The sequence below is a fragment of the Aythya ferina genome, assembly GCF_964211825.1.
Source record: "Aythya ferina genome assembly, chromosome: 3".
Lineage (NCBI taxonomy): Eukaryota > Metazoa > Chordata > Aves > Anseriformes > Anatidae > Aythya > Aythya ferina.
The window spans coordinates 101,224,695-101,244,411 of record NC_140298.1 but is presented as its reverse complement, the minus strand read 5'-3'; the positions used below and the strand labels follow the sequence as shown (position 1 = coordinate 101,244,411).

Genomic DNA, 19,717 nt, shown 5'->3' with positions numbered 1-19,717 from the left:
GTGCTGGGGACTCCAGAACTGGATGCAGCGCTCCCAAGTGGGACCTCACCAGGGCAGAGCAGAGGACAATCACCTCCCTCAAGGTGATGCCTTACAGACATCCTAACTGGTTTCCTGATGCAGTTTGGAGGAAGCATCATCCAAACAGTCACAACAGATAAGGATCCTTAGATCCTAATAAACAAGTAAGAGACTGGCCCAGCAATGAAGAACTCAAGCAGCTTCAGTTCTCTTCTTGCCTACAGACATCTTAAGCACCTAAGGGCATATCATCCAGGCCAAGATTTGTTTGAACAGGCATTTAGACGGTTGAGACAACACCTTGTTGGATTTTAAGAACCATCACTTCCAAAAGCCTTGGGCTCCTAGGAGGTTGTTTTCCTCTTGACTCCTTCACAGTTTACCTCGCTCCCAAAATCCCGTCATACTGTGTACTTGCAGCTTGCAGTTCCAAGTACATAAAATGGAACACTTCTGGCACAAAAGTTGGCAGAAACACCAACAAAGTCTCATAAGCATTTTTAAATGTTTTCTCCCTTGTATGGGCGGAGAAGCATTTTTAAATGTTTTCTCCATTGTGTGGAAGGAAACAACAGAAGGGTTTTGAGCCTCCTGCTGACACACCTAACCCTCCCGACATGTCACACTTTCAAGTCCTACAGCAAACTGTGTGGTATGGGGCTCACATGCAAACTAGAGCAAAGTATTCAAGCTTTAAACTAGCTGTCAATTATCTACTAGCAATCAGAGAGGCTTTTCCTACATCTTCCTCCTTACTGGCCTCTTTCACTGGAGTGTACTTCCCAAAATACAGCACAGTGCTGCTTGCATCAAGGGAAATCGCAGCAGAGTCCCTGGGCACAGGCCTTACGGGAAGCATGGTTCAGCCGGGAAGTCCAGCCAGTAGTGAAATGCAGTGCAAAGCACAAACTACAGTTCCCAGGAGACACTGTGAGTATATTTTTGGCTAAACTCTTCTGGTTTTCAGCCAAAATACTTTGACAAAAGAACTAAACTACCCTGGAAAGCTGACACTTCTCCCAAAAAAAGCTGCTTTGTCAAGAGCCTTTCTACTTCAAAATTATTCTCAATCAAGATTTTTTGGGCAGCCCTAAAGCTGACTAAATGGAGCTTTTGAAATAGAGTAAAATCATTCAAAAGTAATCAGAGAAACAGCACTCATCATCGTGATGCACAATTTATAAGTTACTGTGCAATTCTCCACTGATTGTAAGAATACACCATGTTTAAAATGCCATTTTGACAATGAATTTGTCACATATTCTGTCCTGTATTAATTTCATTTTAACAAATGCTTTCAATAATTTTGTGAAAGAGTCCTAACAATCTTAAGAAGAACAGTCAGCTTGGAAATGTTCCTTATATACAATATCTACATACCTTATTTATGTTGCAACAATCAGTAGAACCAGTAAAAAGCATTAAGGGTATGTCTAACAAGTTGTCACAGACAAAGACATCCTAACATCATTCTCATGAGTGAAAACTTTAAATCACTGTTTGTTTCATATTTTTCAGTCCCTATAATGCCTTAAAATATCATGATCCTGCCTTAAATGATCATATAAATATGAAAAGTCCAAAAGTGTGAGATCTCATTTTCAAAAACAGAAACATAGGACAAGAGTTTCCTAATGCATCTCTAAAATCTTTCACTACCCAAATATAAAAGCTGTAGTATTTCCAGCCAAGAGTCTCTGTTTCACTGTATGGCAAGTGAAGCTGTATATTTCAGTTTTCCAAAGTCACTTGATTTTGTCAGAAAAGAATCCCTGTCCTGAATTCCTCTATTTGAGCACACGTATGTATGCACAGAGGTCAGAATGGAAACTCTTAATTCCTTTTATGAATCCTAATTTTTCATATCCCATGACTGAAAAGCAGGCATATGGCCTTCTGGTTACTGAACTATGGCTTACTCTCTTTGTCCAGCTCATTTAGATCATCTTTACATTCTGTCTTTACACATCCTTAATTTTCATTAGACAGTCCTGTATACTACTGCTACCAACCTGATTTGGTTTTAACTGAGTTTACTCTTAATTACCCACTGGTGTAATTCTATCCTTTACTGGATCCACTGTCATCTGCTTCACTTCTGCAATGTCAGTCTTTATTCTCTGTCTTCCAGACGTATTAAAAGCTCACTTTGTAAAGTAGAAAATAGCCAGCCACTTAGCAATAAAAGTGGAAGGATGGAGAAAAGTACTGAGCACTTCCAAAATTAAACTGAGATGTCTGTCATGTATTACCAGGAATCAGAACCCCTTAATAAACTGCATTAACTTTTCATTGCATGAGAAATTAAAATACCACTTCATCCTTTGTTGCTCAAAGAAAGGAATGAGCTCCTTCAACGGCATTTGAATGTTTCATAGACAAATCTCACACTGACCAGGAATTCTGCGATCTAACCCACATGGGTGCCTCAGACAGAAAGGTCCCACTTCATCTGCTAGAACAGAGCAAGCTGTTACTCCCCTTACCTTCCCCTGCTATGCAGCCATTGCCAATCATATTTTGCTGCTTACAAGACACCCCCCTAACAAACATCTAAGCTTTTTTCCTCTGCATTTCTAGAGAGCAAAAGCACAAAAGCCTCTTACCTTACGATTGCTGAGAAAATGGGAACTGCAGAACACTCTGTGCCTGCAGGGACACTGCACAGATGAACCTCATTGCTGCTGTTTACAGAAGTCTGACAGTTTTTAATTTGAAAAGAGGTTGTCTTTTGCTTTTCGACAGTTCAACAAATCAGACAACACAGTTGCAAGTGTTATCTGTAAACAGCTTCCTGTTTGAAATAGATCAGCTGTCCTGTAGGACAATAATTAGGAAAGAAGTGTGGGAAAGCTGAAGAGGTCCATGATGTAAGCTTTTTATTTTGGGAATGTACTTTTTTGGGAATGCACTCTTACTCTCCCCTCCTCCTCTCTAGCAGAGAACCCCTTTTTAACCATTTAGATCTATTCAGCTCTACGTTATGCATGCAACTGCCCTAGGACAGCACTTCCCTTGCTTTACTTCATTTCTAACAACTGATGTGACAACACAGGGAGTGCAGCAGTGAATATGACCGAGTTATGTGAATAATTAACACACTTTCCCTAGTGAAACTCACCCCACTCCTGCTGTTAGCTGTAAGATTCTTGACTTACTGAGTGGAAACATGCAAGTATTTCAGAGCTGAGTCTCAATTCTCCAAAACAATGCTGTTGTCCACATGACAGGCTTAAAGATTTATTTTTTTAATACACCTTTGACATCACCATGTCAGCGAGAAAGAAAAAAAGATAAAGAAATATTTCAGTATCTTTTCACCCTCCTAAAATGTGAAAAGAATCACCAAAAAGCTTTTGGACTGTGGGACAAGAGAAAGCTGTGATAGGAGCACATGCTCACTTCAATGACCTTCTGATTTGCTCTCATAGAGGTGTATGTCCTCTCCATCAAGGATTTCATGCTGTGGTGGGGGTTGCAATGTCCTTTGATAGACTTTTCCTCCTCTGCTCATGTCTGGCAGCATCCCCTCTCCCTGAGAAGAGGGGATGCACTCCTCTCCATGCACTCCTCTCCTGGCCCTGGGGCATGTAACCTCCTTCCACACACCACAGCCCCCACTTGAGGCTTCACCACCCCACACCTGAGCAGTTTTACATGCGAGGGATGGGTTCTGTTGGCAGAGCTATCCCCCTCTTCTGGAGGAGGGAATTTGTTCAGCCAGCACATCCCCACCTCTGAGGAGGCTGTGGCAAAACAGGCAGTAAGGGGAAAAAAAGACAAAAACCCGGTACCACAGATACCACAGCAGTGTAGAGGTAGCAGTGCCTCACATTCAGAAACCACTTTTACAAGGGCTGAACCTCTCCTACACCACCCTCTTTTCAAGCCGGGCTGGATCCTGGCTGTCTCTCCTCCATCAGCTTCTGTGTTTCAACGTCCACCAGATGGTCACAAGAAGTTCAGAACTGATGCTCACTTTCAGATTACATCAGTAAGGACAAAAATGTAAAACGTAACAGGGTAAGCACCCCACAACTCTAACTTGAAAGCTGTTTTCTGCATACAAGCTGCATTAGTTCAGAGGGAGCAGAAGGCAATTAGCAGGATCGGGCCCTCACAGCACTCTGTTGGCAGCAACTTGCTACAAGAAACGTTTGATGTAAAGAATGCAGCCAAGTGACTGCAGTCCAAGCCTTTGAAGATCATATTACGATGGCAAAGGCAACGTCCATTTACATACATATCTGCTCTCCCTATATAAACAGGCAAATAACTTTGAGGCCAGAGCTGGAATTCAAGGGAGAAAGAGCCATTTCAGGGAAAGTAGAAAAGGTAGTGTTAAACACCAGGCAAACAGAAGTAAAGAAAAATAAATCTAAGTTTCCAGAGTTCAAAAGGGAAGGCCAAACACAACAGATATGATAGAACTGTTTTCCCTAGACAAGGAGAAAATAAGTCTATGGCTTTGTTTCACCTCTGAAGAAGAAAAGGGCGTACTCCTCTTACAGCTGGACACGAGCAACCTTCCTTCACCCACCCAGACAGCAGACCCGAGGCTGTACAGCCACGCTAGCACATTGTTGGAACCAGACTATGGGCAACCCAGGGCACTAAGACAGACTACACTGGAGCAGCTCAAAAATTCACCTCCCCAGCTTCACCACCTAGCCCTGTCCCCAACCGAATTACTGTAGGGCAGCTGTTCAACCCCACCAGGTCACAGTCGGTAGCTATTCAGCTAACGCTTTTCTTTATGTTAATATGCCAGTCTGCAAGCTGTAGCAGTTCAAGAAATGGTTCTTAAGTCTTTCAGTCACCCTTGCTAATGCAGCAGGACAACTTTCAGAGGCTAGGGTATACAAGAAGACAGATCTAAGTTGGCTATCATGATTGATCCACAACCAGACATCCACCCAGCCTTTAAGCTCAGGGTAAATACCAACTATGCAGAAGAGTTGGATTGAAATAGTTAAAAAAAGCACAAATCAAAATCAAATTGATTATTGAAAGGTGATTTTTTTTTTTTAAAGGGAAACATTTTCAGAGCCTTCAGGCAAATTCTTTTACTCTTTCCAGAGTCAACTGGCATTCAGTCTGTAAGAGGATTAAATGTAATGCTCATTTTAAAAATACTGTTTAAAATACTATTTAAAGATACTGTTTTGAAAAGATGACAGAGCCCTAAAATTCTCCCCTCAGTTTGACAAGTCACCCAATGGTGTCAAAGGATCACGGAACGGTTGGAAGGGTCCTCTGGAAGTCATCCGGTCCAACCCCTTCTCAAGCAGGGCAAACAACAATCTGGATCAGATTTTCTTAAGGGATGAAAACTGCCAATACCCAAACTCTTTCATAAGTCATAATGTGAACTCAGTTGCTGGAGCTCAGCTTACTACAGGTTGCATCACAAATACTGCTCCACTTCTTCAAAGCCAGGGCTGCCTTGCTAACCAGCCCTTGGTAAGCATCCCAGGGCAAACTCCTGAAAAAGGCAAGGAGATGCAGCAGATCTACGACTTCGTGATGGCAAGCTGAGTGCATTCCCTCCTTTGCTCCTGTGACAATCAAAAAACATAGCCCCTTCACTCTGGCTTCACCTAACAATAAACTGTTTAGGCAAAAAAAAAATAGGAAACTGTTTTATTAAGTATCAAAACACATCTGGGGGAAAAAGGAACGTGTAGTGCTGCCTGCCCCTGTGAAGATCCCCATACATACCTCATCCCATTAATGCAGCCCCAGAGGGTGAACATCACCACTTCAGTTTGATGGACAAGGCAACAGAAGAAACTCTCCTTACCACCTTTTCTGTACAACACATTCGATGTGTAGTGGGAAAGTTCATCATGGAAACAGCAATGCAAGTTTTAAGTTCTTTTACTGCAGCGTAAAAACTAGCCTTCAACTTCTTTAGTGTTGCTGCACCAACATTTTTTGCATAAAGTTTCTGAGCAGCATTCTCTGCAGCAGTAGTAAGAAGTGTGAACTGTGTTTTCTGTTATTTCTCATCTCTAAATTTGGTAAAATCTCTTAAATGTCTGGCTCCACTTCTATCTTTGCTGTTCCCGGGGCAAATCAAAACTGAATCAGACTCATCAGCACAAGATCATGAAAACCATGGTGCTGCCCATTAGCTATTAACCATTTAGCAACATTTAACAGCAGAAACTAATTGACAAGGTTAAGAATTATTTTCCTGAGAAATGGCAAGAAGGAATAGCAGTAAACCTGTGGGTAGAGGAGGAGATACCTAAACTTGCAAGCTGTAACAAATCCAACAAAAACTTTCTCCTGTTGATCACAATAAGATCAAATACATGTAATTCCTGCAGGGAACAGAGCACTAGTACAAAGAGATGCTGCAGTGTCGCCTCTTTCTCTTGCTCTCAGTGAATGTAGGTTTTTCACATGTGTGCTCTTAAGGCAGGCAATAAGCACACCAAAGCCACCTGCTTACAAAGGGGTCAGCCATTTGCACTGATCAATGCTGCAGTCAAGCCTGTATGGAGGAAAGGGACTCACGCTCCCCTAGCCTAGCCTTAAGGCTTCTTTTTCTGGGACCACATGACCCCATAATCGATATTTTGTCTGCCATTCTGATACAGCTGTAGAGATCTACAAAGCCCATACCGCAGAAGATGAAAACAGTCTAAGCTTTAAAGGTGTTTATTTTTTTATTATTTTTTATTTTTTTCTTGGCATCACCCTGGCTTTTAGACTCAACTAAGAATCAAACTCAGGCCTCCCATTTAGAAAACTTAGGAAAAGTGAAGGTACAGGAAATAGATTATTTCAGTCCATAGCACAGGAGCCATAATGCGTCCTTTAACACTGCTTGATGCAAGGATCACTCTATTAAAGCTTGCCACATGCTTCTACTTATATTCAAGGGGAGCTTATCGGACATTATCTAATCATGCCTCCAATTAATCACATTAATCCAAGGCAGGTCAAGCACTTCAAGCAAATTCTGTCACTCCAGACCTGTGACACATTCATGAACCGGTCCTAGTGGAAATCAACAGGGAGCAGCTTTCCTCACAGACAAAAATATTTGAAGACATTTGTGAGGACTTACATGGAAGCCATATGGCAAGCTCTCCTATCAGGTGCAAGCCTTAAGAGCACCTAACAGCATAAGGCCCTTGCTCCTCGCTTTGTTTGACTGGGCTACAACAGGCAAGAATCCGTTTTTCTATGCTCTTCAGGATGTGATGTCTCTCCATATGACACTACAGGTCTTGCTACAGTATGATGCCTCATCACTTTTTCACAAAAACCAGACAAGCTCCTGAGGAATCACGCTTTCAGAGCTCCTCTGTGACAGCACACAAAAGGTACAGGCGAAGTCTAGCATCATCTCTTATGGGCACTCCTTGAGGTTAAGGTAACATTTGACACCAGTATTCCAGCTGCCTCATTAGTACTTGACCAGATGGCATCAAGTGACTTTCCAGATTGCAGGCGTTCATTTGATATGCTTGTCAAGGGAGAGTGGGAGTTGTCTCACTGTATCACTGACACTAAAACACACGGGAGCCCGTGCATAAAGGTAAACTATGACAAAAGTCTTTTGCGGAGCACATGGCCTGGTATTTTTATGCTACAAAAATTCACCTCTGCTTGCAGCTTCATTTATGTAAGAACCGTAAATAGTTTTAAGTGTTGCACTTTCAAAGAATTTGCTTATAGAGCCATCACGGGCCTTTGCATTTCATTTAGTTCAAAGGACTTACAACAAGAGCCAAGAAAAAAATTGTATAGCCAGCTGGCAATGCCTGGCAACATTTGCCATTTTCATATTCAGTTTACTTGATTCCCTCCAAATCCCCAGTGCGTCAAAACTGGAACTGCTACTGACATTTTTGTTACTAAGAGATCAAACCTGAGTTATATTTCACTATGAAAGAAGAAATACTGTCTACTGTAGCCTGCTGTCTGAGCATCACCTCTACTTGCAGATGTTACTTGGCCCCAGTAGACTCACCAACCTCTAATTAAATGTAGTTAACATCTGGTAAGTCTCCAAACAGTCCCCTAACTGCTTCTTCCAACCCACAACAGCAAATATCTATTTGCACAGGCTACCATCTGTGACTGTTATAGCACAAAGATTAGTAACATGTCTGACTTGAGACTGGATTTTTTACCCCCGCCATCTTCAACCTGCGTAATGCCCATTATAGCAGTGAGAGACTTGAATTCTCAAGTTCTATCACTCCTTCTGTTGTAGGATCTCCTGGAATTACTCTGCCCACACACAGACAGGATTCAGGGCTATACGCCAGAGACAGAAGTTTGAAAATGCAAGAGGAAAAGGTCTTATGCAAATTTCTCCAAAGACACAGCCTGTTCTTTTCTGTGTGAAGTCAAGCCTTGTCAGTAAGTAGCAGGAAATTAACTATTAGTTACAACAGGGTATATATAATTTCTTTGTTCTCTTTGCATTGTCTGCACCAGAAGTAACAGCCCACTACTACCTGCCCTTTGCTACTAAACAGAAGCTATGGTACAACTTAAAAAGCTCCCCTGTTCCAATGCAAAAGCAACGTAGAACTTGTTTTAACCTTTTAGTTTTTCCACAGTTCAAGAGATGCATCAAGTGGGAAGCAAGCAAACCCACAGAAAATGAGAAAAAGGAAGCAAAGGTACAAAGACCCTCAATAAGTGCACTTGTCTTCCATTTACTCCTAGGTAAAAAGACACAAGCTATTAAGAGCTCCTGGTGTATAGGTTGTTACCTACTTAGCTTTCCATCTATTAGGCTGTCTCCATAATTAGGTACCTTTTATTGCATTAACCACTTCCTCCTAAGTAACAGAATAGTCTGTTCAGCAAGGTTAAGTACTAAATTCATACAAATTGCTCAGAACATTATAAATTGCTAAGTCCAAAGAGTCAAACTCCTCCCTGAGCTGGTAAAAAGTTAAAACTTGCTGGAAATGTTTCTAGATATACGTACAGATTTTCAACGTGTAGGGCTTTCAAAGCCTTTGGCTGCTATGATACATATGGCCAAGGATGTATGGGAACTATGATAAAACACCATCTATAGATCATAGATACCGTCTAGATAGCAGTCCTCCTTTCACCCTGGCATATCTATCCCTGCTGTTGGTTATTAGTCATGTCCTGGCTACCCCAGATTACCCCAATATTTATTTACATATATAAACCGCTAATAGGTGGAAACAAAATCCATGACTTCCAAAAGCAAAAACAAATGACTAAAACTGTAGTTTGTGTACAAGATAATTAATCGTGCAGAAATTAAAATGTCTTCCAATTTCACTCTATTGAAGGTTGGAAGCTGCAATACCTGCTTTTAGGTAAGAGCCAGTAACGTTCTACCACTCAACCAGCAAGGACAGTTACCTCTAACTCAAGCTATGCCTTCCCAAACCTACTTCCCACAGAATTAAAACCCTTCTTCGGATATGTCATTGCTCCATGTTTCAGAGGTCACAATATCTGCTATGTAGAATTCTTCTAGTGTCAGGAAGGTGTTGTTCTCCAACTGACAGTCTTAGCACAAAAAACTCAGGAGTCCCTCTGCTCTATGGTAATTCCCCACTTCCTCTGTACAAGGAGTCTCAACACGTGTCATTTTATTTTTCTAGGCCGATTCTTTTTGCAGACTCTTCTGTCCAGAGTCACATTTTGACCAGAAAATGTTGGTGGGTTAGTACTTTGATACACAAATGCCACTCATCCAGAAAGCAGAGCAGTCTCGTGAACTGGTTAATTCCCACCTAGTTTTACAGAATTGGAAATTTAAATGAAATTACTCTGTTATATGAACAATTGTTTTATTCAGCCATCTTTTGCGCTTTACAGCTGGAATTCTGGAAACTCAAACACCACATCTTTGCCTGTGAGCTTCTTGTAGACACCAGAAAATGTTTCCACCTGTGAAGACAGACAATCTTGTTTATATATACTGTACAGAAAAATAAAATCATTGTTAACACAGTTTAGGTATTACACCGTTTCCCACTGTATCTTCATATGAAACCAACTCTTAGACTGATTCTTTTCTTCCAGAATAAAGTAACTGAGCATTTACATAGAAAACAAGTGTTTTGCAGAAAATATTTACAACCTCCTTCATTTACAAGCAGGAGACTCATACATCTAAGTTTTCTTAAACGTGTCCCCACAAAAAAAAAAAAAAAATGATCAAGGACTTAAGCAGATGTGCTTAGTACAGCCTGAAGATCAAAACTAAATGCTCTATGCTAGAAACAATTAACCCCCCCCTTCCCAGTAAGAAACCAATATTAACTACTTCACAGTCACGAAGGAGGTTTTGACAAGCTGAACTAAAGCTTTAGTTCAGAACTGCTTTGCATCATCTTTAGCATTTCCTTCCAAAAACACCAGGAGCTCCTCCATTGCCACAAGTCGAAAAAGCTTTAGCCAAAAGTCTTTAGCTGAGAAGTTTTGTAATTAATGCAGCCATGTCACCCCATTCTGAATAATTTAAGTTTCTTTACCTTGTGTTCAACATTATTCTGTTGTGCTTTGTCCAAATGGACTTTTATAAGTCTGCTGCCGTCCAATTTTACACGGATTCTCTTGCCCACGATTTCACTCGGGAAGACCAGATCTTCAAGAATAGCATCGTGCACTGCAGTAAGTGTACGGCTGAAATGCCACATTCAAATCATTAAAATACGTCCGTCTGCCAAATTCCCTAGTCTGCCAAATTCCCTAGTCTGCCAGGGCTTAAACCTTCACCAGCATGCTTTTGCTGAAAACTCAGTGTTATAGGATTTTTGATTGTTTTGCTTTTTTAAATGGCGCGTGGTGACAGTTTTACAGCTTTTATTTCTCCATGATCTGCGAAAAAGTTCTATGCTGCTTGCAGAAGTTTGGAGTGCATGACAAAAAAAATTAAAAAAAAAATCAGTAACTGGGTTTTGATCTATTAGATCACAGGTTGCTGTGCCCCGACAGGCCTCAAACACTATTTCTACACATTTAAAGAAGATTTTGTTTACATCAAAACTAAGTCGTCCCACCTTTACTTCTGTGAGACATTCACTGGAAGAGTAAGCATGCAGAATATAAACTACATATAGCACAATATGCTCATAGGATAGCCAGTTTTGAGAACAGTGGTTTCTTCATCTACCATCAGTTTGTGGTGTATTACAGGAAAAATCTAGCTGGTAAGTTTAGCCTCTGCTTAGAAAACATGGACTACACTTGTGTTCTTGAACTTGCTCTTGAACTGTCAAAGACAATAATTAGAAAAATCCATGTTATTCTGTGTACGAGTCTAGATGACTAATAAGATTCCCAGCTTCCCCATCTGCAGTTTCAAGGCAGAATCACTAATAGCAAAGAAACGTTTCTGTAGCTGCATTTCAAACTTCCAAAAATTGAGATAGTGAAGACAGACCAACACCCATCACGTTTCTACACTTTGCAATACATATGTCAATTTTACAACCCTACTAGTCTGACCTAGTGTCAGGCTGTGAAAGGGACAGCCCTGCACACTCTACTTCCTTCCTGCTGAACACAGCAGCACGCTGACCAGGTTCACATCCAACTCCTCCAGCCAGCCTGCAACACTAGCTGTGTTGCACTAGCACTCTGTAACAGAGGCAAAGTCCTCCACAGGCAGGACTGACAGTAAGTACTACAAAACTGCAACTTTAAAATCCATGCCTGAAAATCTCAGAAGACAATTTAGGTAGGACCTGAGTGTAGTACTGGGACTGCAAGAAGCTACAGACCATGCTATGTACCATGAAGAGGACAAACTTTCAAGAAAGGAGCTACATTATGACACACTACAATAGAGAACAGTATAGAAGAGGCATTAACATAGTAGCGTCCTGTAACTACCAATACCTTAAAGACACTCAATAAGCAGGGATGCCAGTTAACACAAAGGACTACAGTACTGCTGCTAAATTCATGCTCTGCAGAACTACTTACACTTACATCCTACCTCAACTACTCTCCCTCATTGCACCCCTTCAGTATCATAGCCCTGTCTTTTCTACATCTATCATGTAATGAGACTCTCCCTACAGTTTCAAAAAAAAATCTTGTCAGAACATTGTGGAAACACAGACAGCTGTGAAGGTCACTTAGGCCACTATTCTGGTCACTGTTCTTAAGTCACTATTGCTGGCTACAGCTTTAATGGGAAATACAGATGAAAGTTCCTCCCAAAATGCAATACACTGCTCAAAGACTGGCTACTTATGCACCTTGTAGCAGCCAAATGGCAAACAGTATTTCAACAGTGTTATAATGTTAATTTGTTAACAATGTCAACAATGTTAAAATGTTCTTTCCGTCTCACAGAAAGAACAAGACCACCCAATCATTTAAGTGACTACTCAAACAACAAAAAAAAAATCACCTACATGTTACTTCAGTAAACCTCCAAGTTACAAAAGAAGTCTGTCATTCTGCGTTAATGTAACTTGCTTACCTCCTGGGACGCTTCTGCTTGTTTTTTGTGCGGCTTTTTCTTGTTGGCTTGGGCAGAATCCTCCTCTGTCAATGGAAAAAAAAAAAAAAAGTGAAATGTCATTTCACAGTATGTAGCGTTCAGAACCAACTTAAACTGCATGCTCTGTAACTTATTTAATTTTTAGGAATCAGAGACACAAATCAACAAAAAATTGAGACTTCAGTATGCCCAAAGCTACTTGCTGAAATACTAGCATAGCTTTACTTCTCATCTATCAATGAGAAATTATTTCAGTGCATTGAAAATATTCATATTGCATTACTCTCACCCCCTACACGTACAGCCAGGGTGGTTTATTACACTGCATTAATAAGCTGAATGGATTTGGGGGAAGAGAAATCTCAGTTTCTAGTGGACTAAGTTTACTCCCCTGCTTCAAACTAAAGGCTATCTCAATCCCACAGACAGCTAGGTGACACCTGAGACAGAGACACTGCTCTGAATTATGCGATCTGCTACTCAATCCTGATCAACCCCTGGTTTAAGGTATTCTGTTCCAAGGACATAACCTACAAATATTTATGACAGTTTAGATGATTAAGACTTATTTTCTACCTCTGTATCTACATAGATGTTTTAACACCTTGAGTTTTAGATGCAGTTGCAGCCAACTACAGTACTTTCAACTAACACATCAGAGCTTCTCCATGCCTGTACACATAGGGTGGCACTATAATCCATGCTGGCTCGTGTCACATTCAAAAACATTTCACCTTCAGAACTGCACATATTCCGTTTTAAGATATGGATTGCTATACTGACAGGGAATTCTCCAGCACTGAGAATAAGCAAGCCAGAAGTACTTCATTAAAAGTTTTTGTTCACAAAGACTCAGAGTAAGGTACTCTGGCAATACTCTTAAAAGTATTTCACAAAATATTTTTGCTGAAGAGGTGCAGTCTAACAACTAGTTGTCCACCCTGTAGACATATCTCCAGAGTTTGTTTTCCCCCTTTGTACTGCCCACAGAGCCATCCATCACCTTTTTGTTGTTCAGCTCTATAAACTCAGAACTGCAGTTAAGTCACTTCATTAAGGTCTTCTTTTCCTCTGCCATTAAATTGAACGTTAAATGCTTATATTATGCAAATGTACCACGGCTACTATTAATATTTGCTGTCTTTCACTTTCAAGGTTTGCTTCTCAAACTTCTGAAGGAGAAGGACACCAGAACAGGAGTTACATCCTCTTCCAAAAAACCTTCCCATCTCACCAACAAGTTCACATAGCCTTGGCTCCTAGCTGAAATCATTTTAGTTTACATCCACAGAAGGACATTCGCTGCATTTCCTGCTGGTACAAAAACACGCATTGTATCACTGTTACCTTGAATGGACAAGACAAGAGCAGCAGTAGAACTCTGGAACAGGTTATCCAGAGAGGCTGTGGAATCTTGATCCTTAACTGTTTCCAAGACTCAGCTAGACAAAACCAAGGCTGACCTGATCTAATGTTGGTAATAGTCCTGCTTCATGCATGAGAGTGGACTAAATTACCTCCAGGGATGGCTTCAAACTGAAGTTTTTGTTATTGTAAAGGGTTTTACCTGAGCAATGAACACCACATGCTTTCCACTGAATTTCTTCTCCAGCTCACGAACTAGCCGCACCTGAATCTTCTGGAAAGATTTCAGCTGAGGAACAGGTACGAAGATAATGATGGCTTTTCTGCCACCACCCACTTCTATTTCCTGTAATAGAAGTAAAACGTTACCTAGGGGTTGAGAAGGAATGGTTAATTTGATCATGAACCCTCTGAACACTGACATTTGGTAGCCTTGCCTACAACTTTTAAAAAAAGAAAAAGCATCGAGGGGAAGTACCTGCTTTCATGCATTTAAGCACAAGGATTGAACAGAAAAACCTGTAAGAGCACTTGCTATGCTGTAAAACAGTGCTGCAAAGCTCATTGCTTCAGCAAAGATTCTAGCTCCCTGAAGCCTACCATCACACCTGAGATGTTACTTACATCCTGACACAAAGTTTCAAGAATCATTTGCCTCTAACAGACTCTAAACAAAGATTAGGGTAATAGCTCTTGGTTTTGAGTACCTACTTCATGGCAGTGATATTCTGTCCACTATCTGAATCACTACTCAAAATTCTTTCACCTGCAAAAGTCAGTTTTATATCACACCAACACAGAGCATTTTCTCTCACAATTGTTCAAAACCTAGGTAAGTTGCAGCAGCTTACAAGGCACTTCTCTCCTGAATCTAAACAGGGACACGCTCATTCTCCCACACGTTTGTCACCAGCAGCGTTCTCACGAGCTAACTCTGATGCCCATAAGGTTTTTCTATAAGACAAAGTAGTTAAACTCAGTAAATAACAGACTTTTTTTTTTTTTTTTTTTTTACGATTCCTCATTGCAGAGGGTAGATACTGATGCATTCAGCAGTAAATGAGCTTTTCAGTACGGCCCTGAACTCCACTGAAGTTAACGCATATACCAAGCTGACTTCTGCATTCCCACATTCTTTAACTCAACTCTAATCAGTTGTGCCTTTGTGCATGTGTGCATGTCAGTGGGCTTGGGAAAGAACCAAAAATCAGCCTAAGTCTCTGGCTACAACAACCAGCTTCAGAAGTTCCACCCAGTCCCCTGGTCTGACAAATTCTAACGGTGACTTTCTTCCTTCTGTTGCCTCTTCAAACTTAGACTTGAAAAACAAAAAAAGAAAGAAAAGCTAACCTTCACAATCAAGTCAGCCTATTATATTGATCCATTTCTCATCTATCACTTGTTGCCTAAAAGAGGATTTATAACAACCTAACTTTACAAAGAGTATAGCAGTTTATGTTCCTGACAAAGATTTCATAACATCTGCACTACTAAGAACCACAAAAACATTCAGATCTCAAACCCAGTTTGCAGAGACAAAACATGGAACTTACTATTAACACATTTACTTCAAGCACCAAACTGCCATATGAGTTTTTACAAGGACTTATCAGACCAACTCCTAAAAAAGAAGCTACTACGAAATCATACACGTTAACAGCCAATACCATAAGGTAAATCACAACAGCATACAGAAAGCCATCACAGGCTACGTACATGTACAACTAAAGACACCATTCAACTGGTGCGTTAACATTTGTAAATGTTAACAATACACAAAGCAAGTTACCAAGCAGTTCTTATGGAGAATCTCTCTTCATGGAGAACATCTGGCCTACCTTTGCTGCTGTGATGTTCAACTCCCGCAGCTGAGCCTTTAAGTCAGAGTTCATTTCCAACTCCAGGAGAGCCTAGAGAGAAAAAAGTTTCAGAACAATCCATTATTTGGTGTTCAACTCATTTTAAAAAAAAAAAAAAAAAAAAAAAAAAACAAACTTGAGAACAAAGTCTGTCCACAGTGGTAGAAATGAGCTGTAAGTATTTTTAAGCAAAGAGTTTGCTTCCTGTAGATCACACTGACAGATGCAACAAACTCAACTGGTGGGAACACTATCGCAGTTCTTAAGGAAAACCAGGAAAGAGGAACACATTTAGACAGCATCAACCCCAAAGTTTACACTCTGGAAAACTGTCAGAACAGCATCTCCACAACATGCACTTAGTCAGCGAACAGCAGAATGAAAACACACATACCTGGGATATACCCGACTCAAATTCATCTGGCTTCTCGCCATTAGGCTTCACAATCTTTGCGCTAGAGCTGAACATGGCCTTTCTGCAATGCAAAACAACATCTCAGTCACCCACAGCAACACACCTTCTGCAACAAGCACAGCGTTACAGCTGACTCCGGCCTTTCAGCCGCACACTTCGAAACGAAACCAAGGAGCACCTCACATCCACACGACCCCCGCTGCAAGCGAAGGTGACCCCAGCAAGGCGAGGAGCGGCTGAAGGGCTGAGGAACGAGGCCTCCGCTTACACCCTGGCGGTTACCGTGGCCCAGGAGCGGCGGGAGCCCCACGTGCGGCCGGACAGGGTGCCCCTCACGGCCCACAGGGCTCCGTGCTTGGCCCCGGGGCTCTGTGCCAGGCCCCGGTCCCCTCCTCGCGGCCCGGCGGCCTCCCCTCAGCGCACACCCATGGGACGAGGGGGAGGGGGAGGACAACCCCCGGCGGCTCCCTCCCCACAACTCCGGGCTCCCCGCGCCCATCGGGCCCCGGGAGGGCCCTAATCGGGGGTATCCCGGCCCCGGCGGGCCCGCGGGGCGGCCGGCCCGGCCCTCGGCACCATATCGCGGCGGCAGGGGGCGAAATGGCGGCGGCGGCCAGGCCCGAGCGGGGCCCGGGCACCCACCTCGCTCAGCGCCGGCCTAGGAAGAGGGAGAGTTCTCGCGAGAGCAGCGCAGATCGCGGCCCGCTCCGAGCGCTCCGCCCCGCCTGTCCCGCCCTAAGGTGAAGCCAAAGCCGGAAGAAGGGAGGGGGGAGCCGCCGGGCGCGCAGGAGAGAGCGGAGGGCTTCCGCCCGGGTGACGCCGCAGAGGGTTCGCCGAGTGCTGGCACGGCGCGCGTGGATGACAGCAGAGGCAGTGGCGGGGAGCGGGCAGGGGCAAAGCGCGGAGGGAGGGGGGGAGCGGAGGCGCCGCGCATGCGCACTACGGCCGGCGGGTACAGGCATTGCCTCTGCCTGTGAGGAATGTGATGTCCTTCCATTCCCTCACAGGCTTCTTTTTCTTGTTTTTCTTTCTTTTTTTTTTTTTCTTTTGTTTTTTTCTCCTCTTTTCTCTCTTTTTTTTTTTTTCTCTTCTTTTCTTTCTCATCTTTTTCTTTTATTTTCTTCTTTTTTTCCCTTTTTTTCTTTTTCTTCTTTTTTTTTTCGTTTTCGTTTTTTTCTTTTTTTTTCTTTTTTTTTTCCACCCTTTTTTTTAGGGAAAGCCCCCCCCTTCCACCCTGCCTTTCTCCATCATGCACACCCTGCTTAATCCTGCGTCCCCTTGGGCCTGGGGAGCATGAGGTGGGCTCACTGCCCAACTCCCCTCAGGGGTGCAGTCTCTGGTGTTGAAATACATTTTGTGTAAATAAAATGGGGTCTGGGCCTGGGAAGCCTGGCACAGCAGCTAGTGAACACCAAAACCCTCAGCAAAACATGCTGCTACCTCTTCTGGTGCTCCCTCACCCGCATATAATGCCATATAAAAACAGTAGCAGCTTGCTCACACACATAAAATACCATATAAAAAACAGAAGCCACCAGCTTTAAAGCAGCATGATAGTAGATGATCTTTCTTCAGTACCCACCATTTCAACTCTCCATATCCAGTTTAATACATAAAGTTAACCCCTGATGTTCAGCCCCCTCCTCGGCCCAGGGAGGACGTCTTTTCAGAAGCCAGAGGCTCTGTGGCAAGGAGTTACTAAGTAGTCATTAGAAGAGAAATAATACATGAGTCGTCTGCTATGTTCAGGTGCTAACTCAAAATATGAGTCCTGGGCTCCACGTACTCTCTCATCACTGGAAGCACTTTTTATTATATATGGTTTTATAACAAAAGCAGCACTATTAACTAAGCAGCACTATTAATATTAAGTTGCAAGCTGCTAAAATACAATCATAGAATATCCCAAGTCAGAAGGTATCCGCAAGGATTATCAAGTCCAGCTCCTGGCTCTACACAGGACCACTCAAAAATCAGACCCTGTGTCTGAGGATGCTGTGCAAATGCTTCCTGAACTCCAGTAGTCTCAGTGCTGTGCCCACTGTCCTGGGGAGCCTGTTCCTGTGCACAACCACCCTCTAGGTGCAGAATCTTTCCCTTACACCCAGCCTGACCCTCCCCTGTCCCAGCTCCATGCCGTGAGGGAGCTGCAGGCTGCCATGAAGCCTCCCCTCAGCTTGCTCTGCTCTGGGCTAAGCAATCCAAGTGAGCAGCTCTCCTCAAATGTCTTGCTCTCTAGACCCTTCACCATCTTCATAGCACTCCTTTGGACACTCTCTAATAGTTTTATGTCCTTCTGATATTGTGGTGCCCCCAAACAGCACACACTACTCGAGGTGTGGCTGCACAAGCACAGAGCAGAGCTGGACAATCCCTCGACCAGCTAGCAATGCTGTGCTTGATGCACCCCAGGACACTTTGGCCCTCCTGGCTGCCAGGGCACACTGTTGATTCATATTCAACTTGATGTCAACCAAAACCCTCAAATCCCTTTCCACAGTGCTGATCCTCAGCCTCTCATCCCTCAGTCTCTCTGTACATATAGCCAGGGTTGCCCTGTGTCAGGTTCAGAGTCTGGCAGTAGCTCCTGTTAAACTTCATGCAGGCAAGGCCTCCCTACCCTCAATCTAGTCAACAGCTCCTACTAATTTAGTGTCATCTGCAAACTTAGTATTCACTTTAAACCTACATATAAATCATTTATGAACACACTGGAGAGAACAGGCCCTAAAATGGAGCACTGGGGAACCCGACTAGTAACTAGCTGCCAGCCTCATGTAACCCCATTTACTAAAATCCAACTTGTCAGCCATCATATACCGTATTTGTCTAGTTGTATGCTGGACATTTTGTCCAGAAGGATTGAAAGTTTTTTTGAAATCCAAAAAGATTACATCAGCTGGCTTCTCTTGGTCAACTAGATGGATGACCTTGTCATAAAAGGAAATTAAATTTGTTAAGCAGAACTTTCCCCTCATGAACCCATGTTGGCTGGGACTAATGATTGTGTTGTCTTTCAGGTGTTTTTTAATAACTCCCGTAATAATCTTCTCCATAATTATATCAGGCACTGAAATTGAAACTGACAGGCCTGTAATTACCAGGGTCTTCTTTTTGCCTTTCTTGAAAATTTGGACCACATTTTCCAGCTTCCAGTCATGTGCAACCTTTCCAGATTTCCAAGACTGTTAAAAAATAATTGCAAGAGGTCTCACAATAACATCAGGCAGTTCTCAGAGTAACCTGAAATGAATTCCGTCAGGCCCCATAGATTTACATGCATCCAGCTTCAGAGGCAAATCCCACACAGGTTCGGGGGCAGCTGGGAGTTTATCATTACTGTGGTCATGGTCCTCCAGCTCAGGGCACCTGGGGTCCCAGAGCTCACCATCAGTGTTGAAGACAGAGGTGCAGAAGGCATTAAACATCTCTGCTTTGTCTATGTCCCTATTTATGAAGTCACCAACTTCAAGTAATGAACCGATGTTTTCTCTGGTCCTCCTTTTGTTGTTAACTTTTTAAAAAGCCCATTTTATTGTCCCCCACAGTAGTGTCCAGCTTCAACTCTAACTGACC

General features: G+C 42.6%; 2 protein-coding genes across 4 annotated transcripts in view; both read right to left on the bottom strand.

The window, feature by feature from the left end:
• Nucleotides 1–8,414, bottom strand: part of COLEC11 (collectin subfamily member 11) — a 46,236-nt gene extending 37,822 nt beyond the window's left edge. For both annotated transcript variants that reach the window (XM_084515407.1, XM_084515409.1), the window contains exon 1: nt 2,628–8,414. The gene's annotated coding sequence lies outside the window, so the exon portion shown is untranslated. The remainder of the gene's footprint in view (nt 1–2,627) is intronic.
• Nucleotides 8,415–9,819: 1,405 nt separating this feature from the next.
• On the bottom strand, nt 9,820–17,144 carry RPS7 (ribosomal protein S7). 2 transcript variants are annotated; one of them, XM_084515410.1, is made up of 7 exons: nt 16,784–17,144; nt 16,121–16,202; nt 15,706–15,777; nt 14,070–14,213; nt 12,482–12,546; nt 10,521–10,671; nt 9,820–9,933 (listed from the first exon to the last, which is right to left on the bottom strand). In XM_084515410.1, the coding sequence occupies exons 2-7, from the start codon at nt 16,193–16,195 to the stop codon at nt 9,856–9,858; spliced, it is 585 nt and encodes a 194-aa protein (XP_084371536.1). In that variant the 5' UTR covers nt 16,196–16,202; nt 16,784–17,144; the 3' UTR covers nt 9,820–9,855. The 2 variants fall into 2 exon arrangements, with proteins under 2 accessions (XP_084371536.1, XP_084371537.1); XM_084515411.1 differs by lacking the exon at nt 16,784–17,144 and adding an exon at nt 16,320–16,780.
• Between the last annotated feature and the right edge of the window lie 2,573 nt (nt 17,145–19,717).

What these genes read in the sequence shown, in the direction of transcription:
- RPS7 (XM_084515410.1), bottom strand. Translation starts at nt 16,195, where the DNA reads ATGTTCAGCTCTAGCGCAAAGATTGTGAAGCCTAATGGCGAGAAGCCA. An exon ending in TGAACATCACAGCAGCAAAG is followed by an intron (nt 14,214 to 15,705) that starts GTAGGCCAGATG and finishes CTTCTATTACAG; the next exon opens with GAAATAGAAGTGGGTGGTGG. An exon ending in AAGCAGAAGCGTCCCAGGAG is followed by an intron (nt 10,672 to 12,481) that starts GTAAGCAAGTTA and finishes GTGGCATTTCAG; the next exon opens with CCGTACACTTACTGCAGTGC.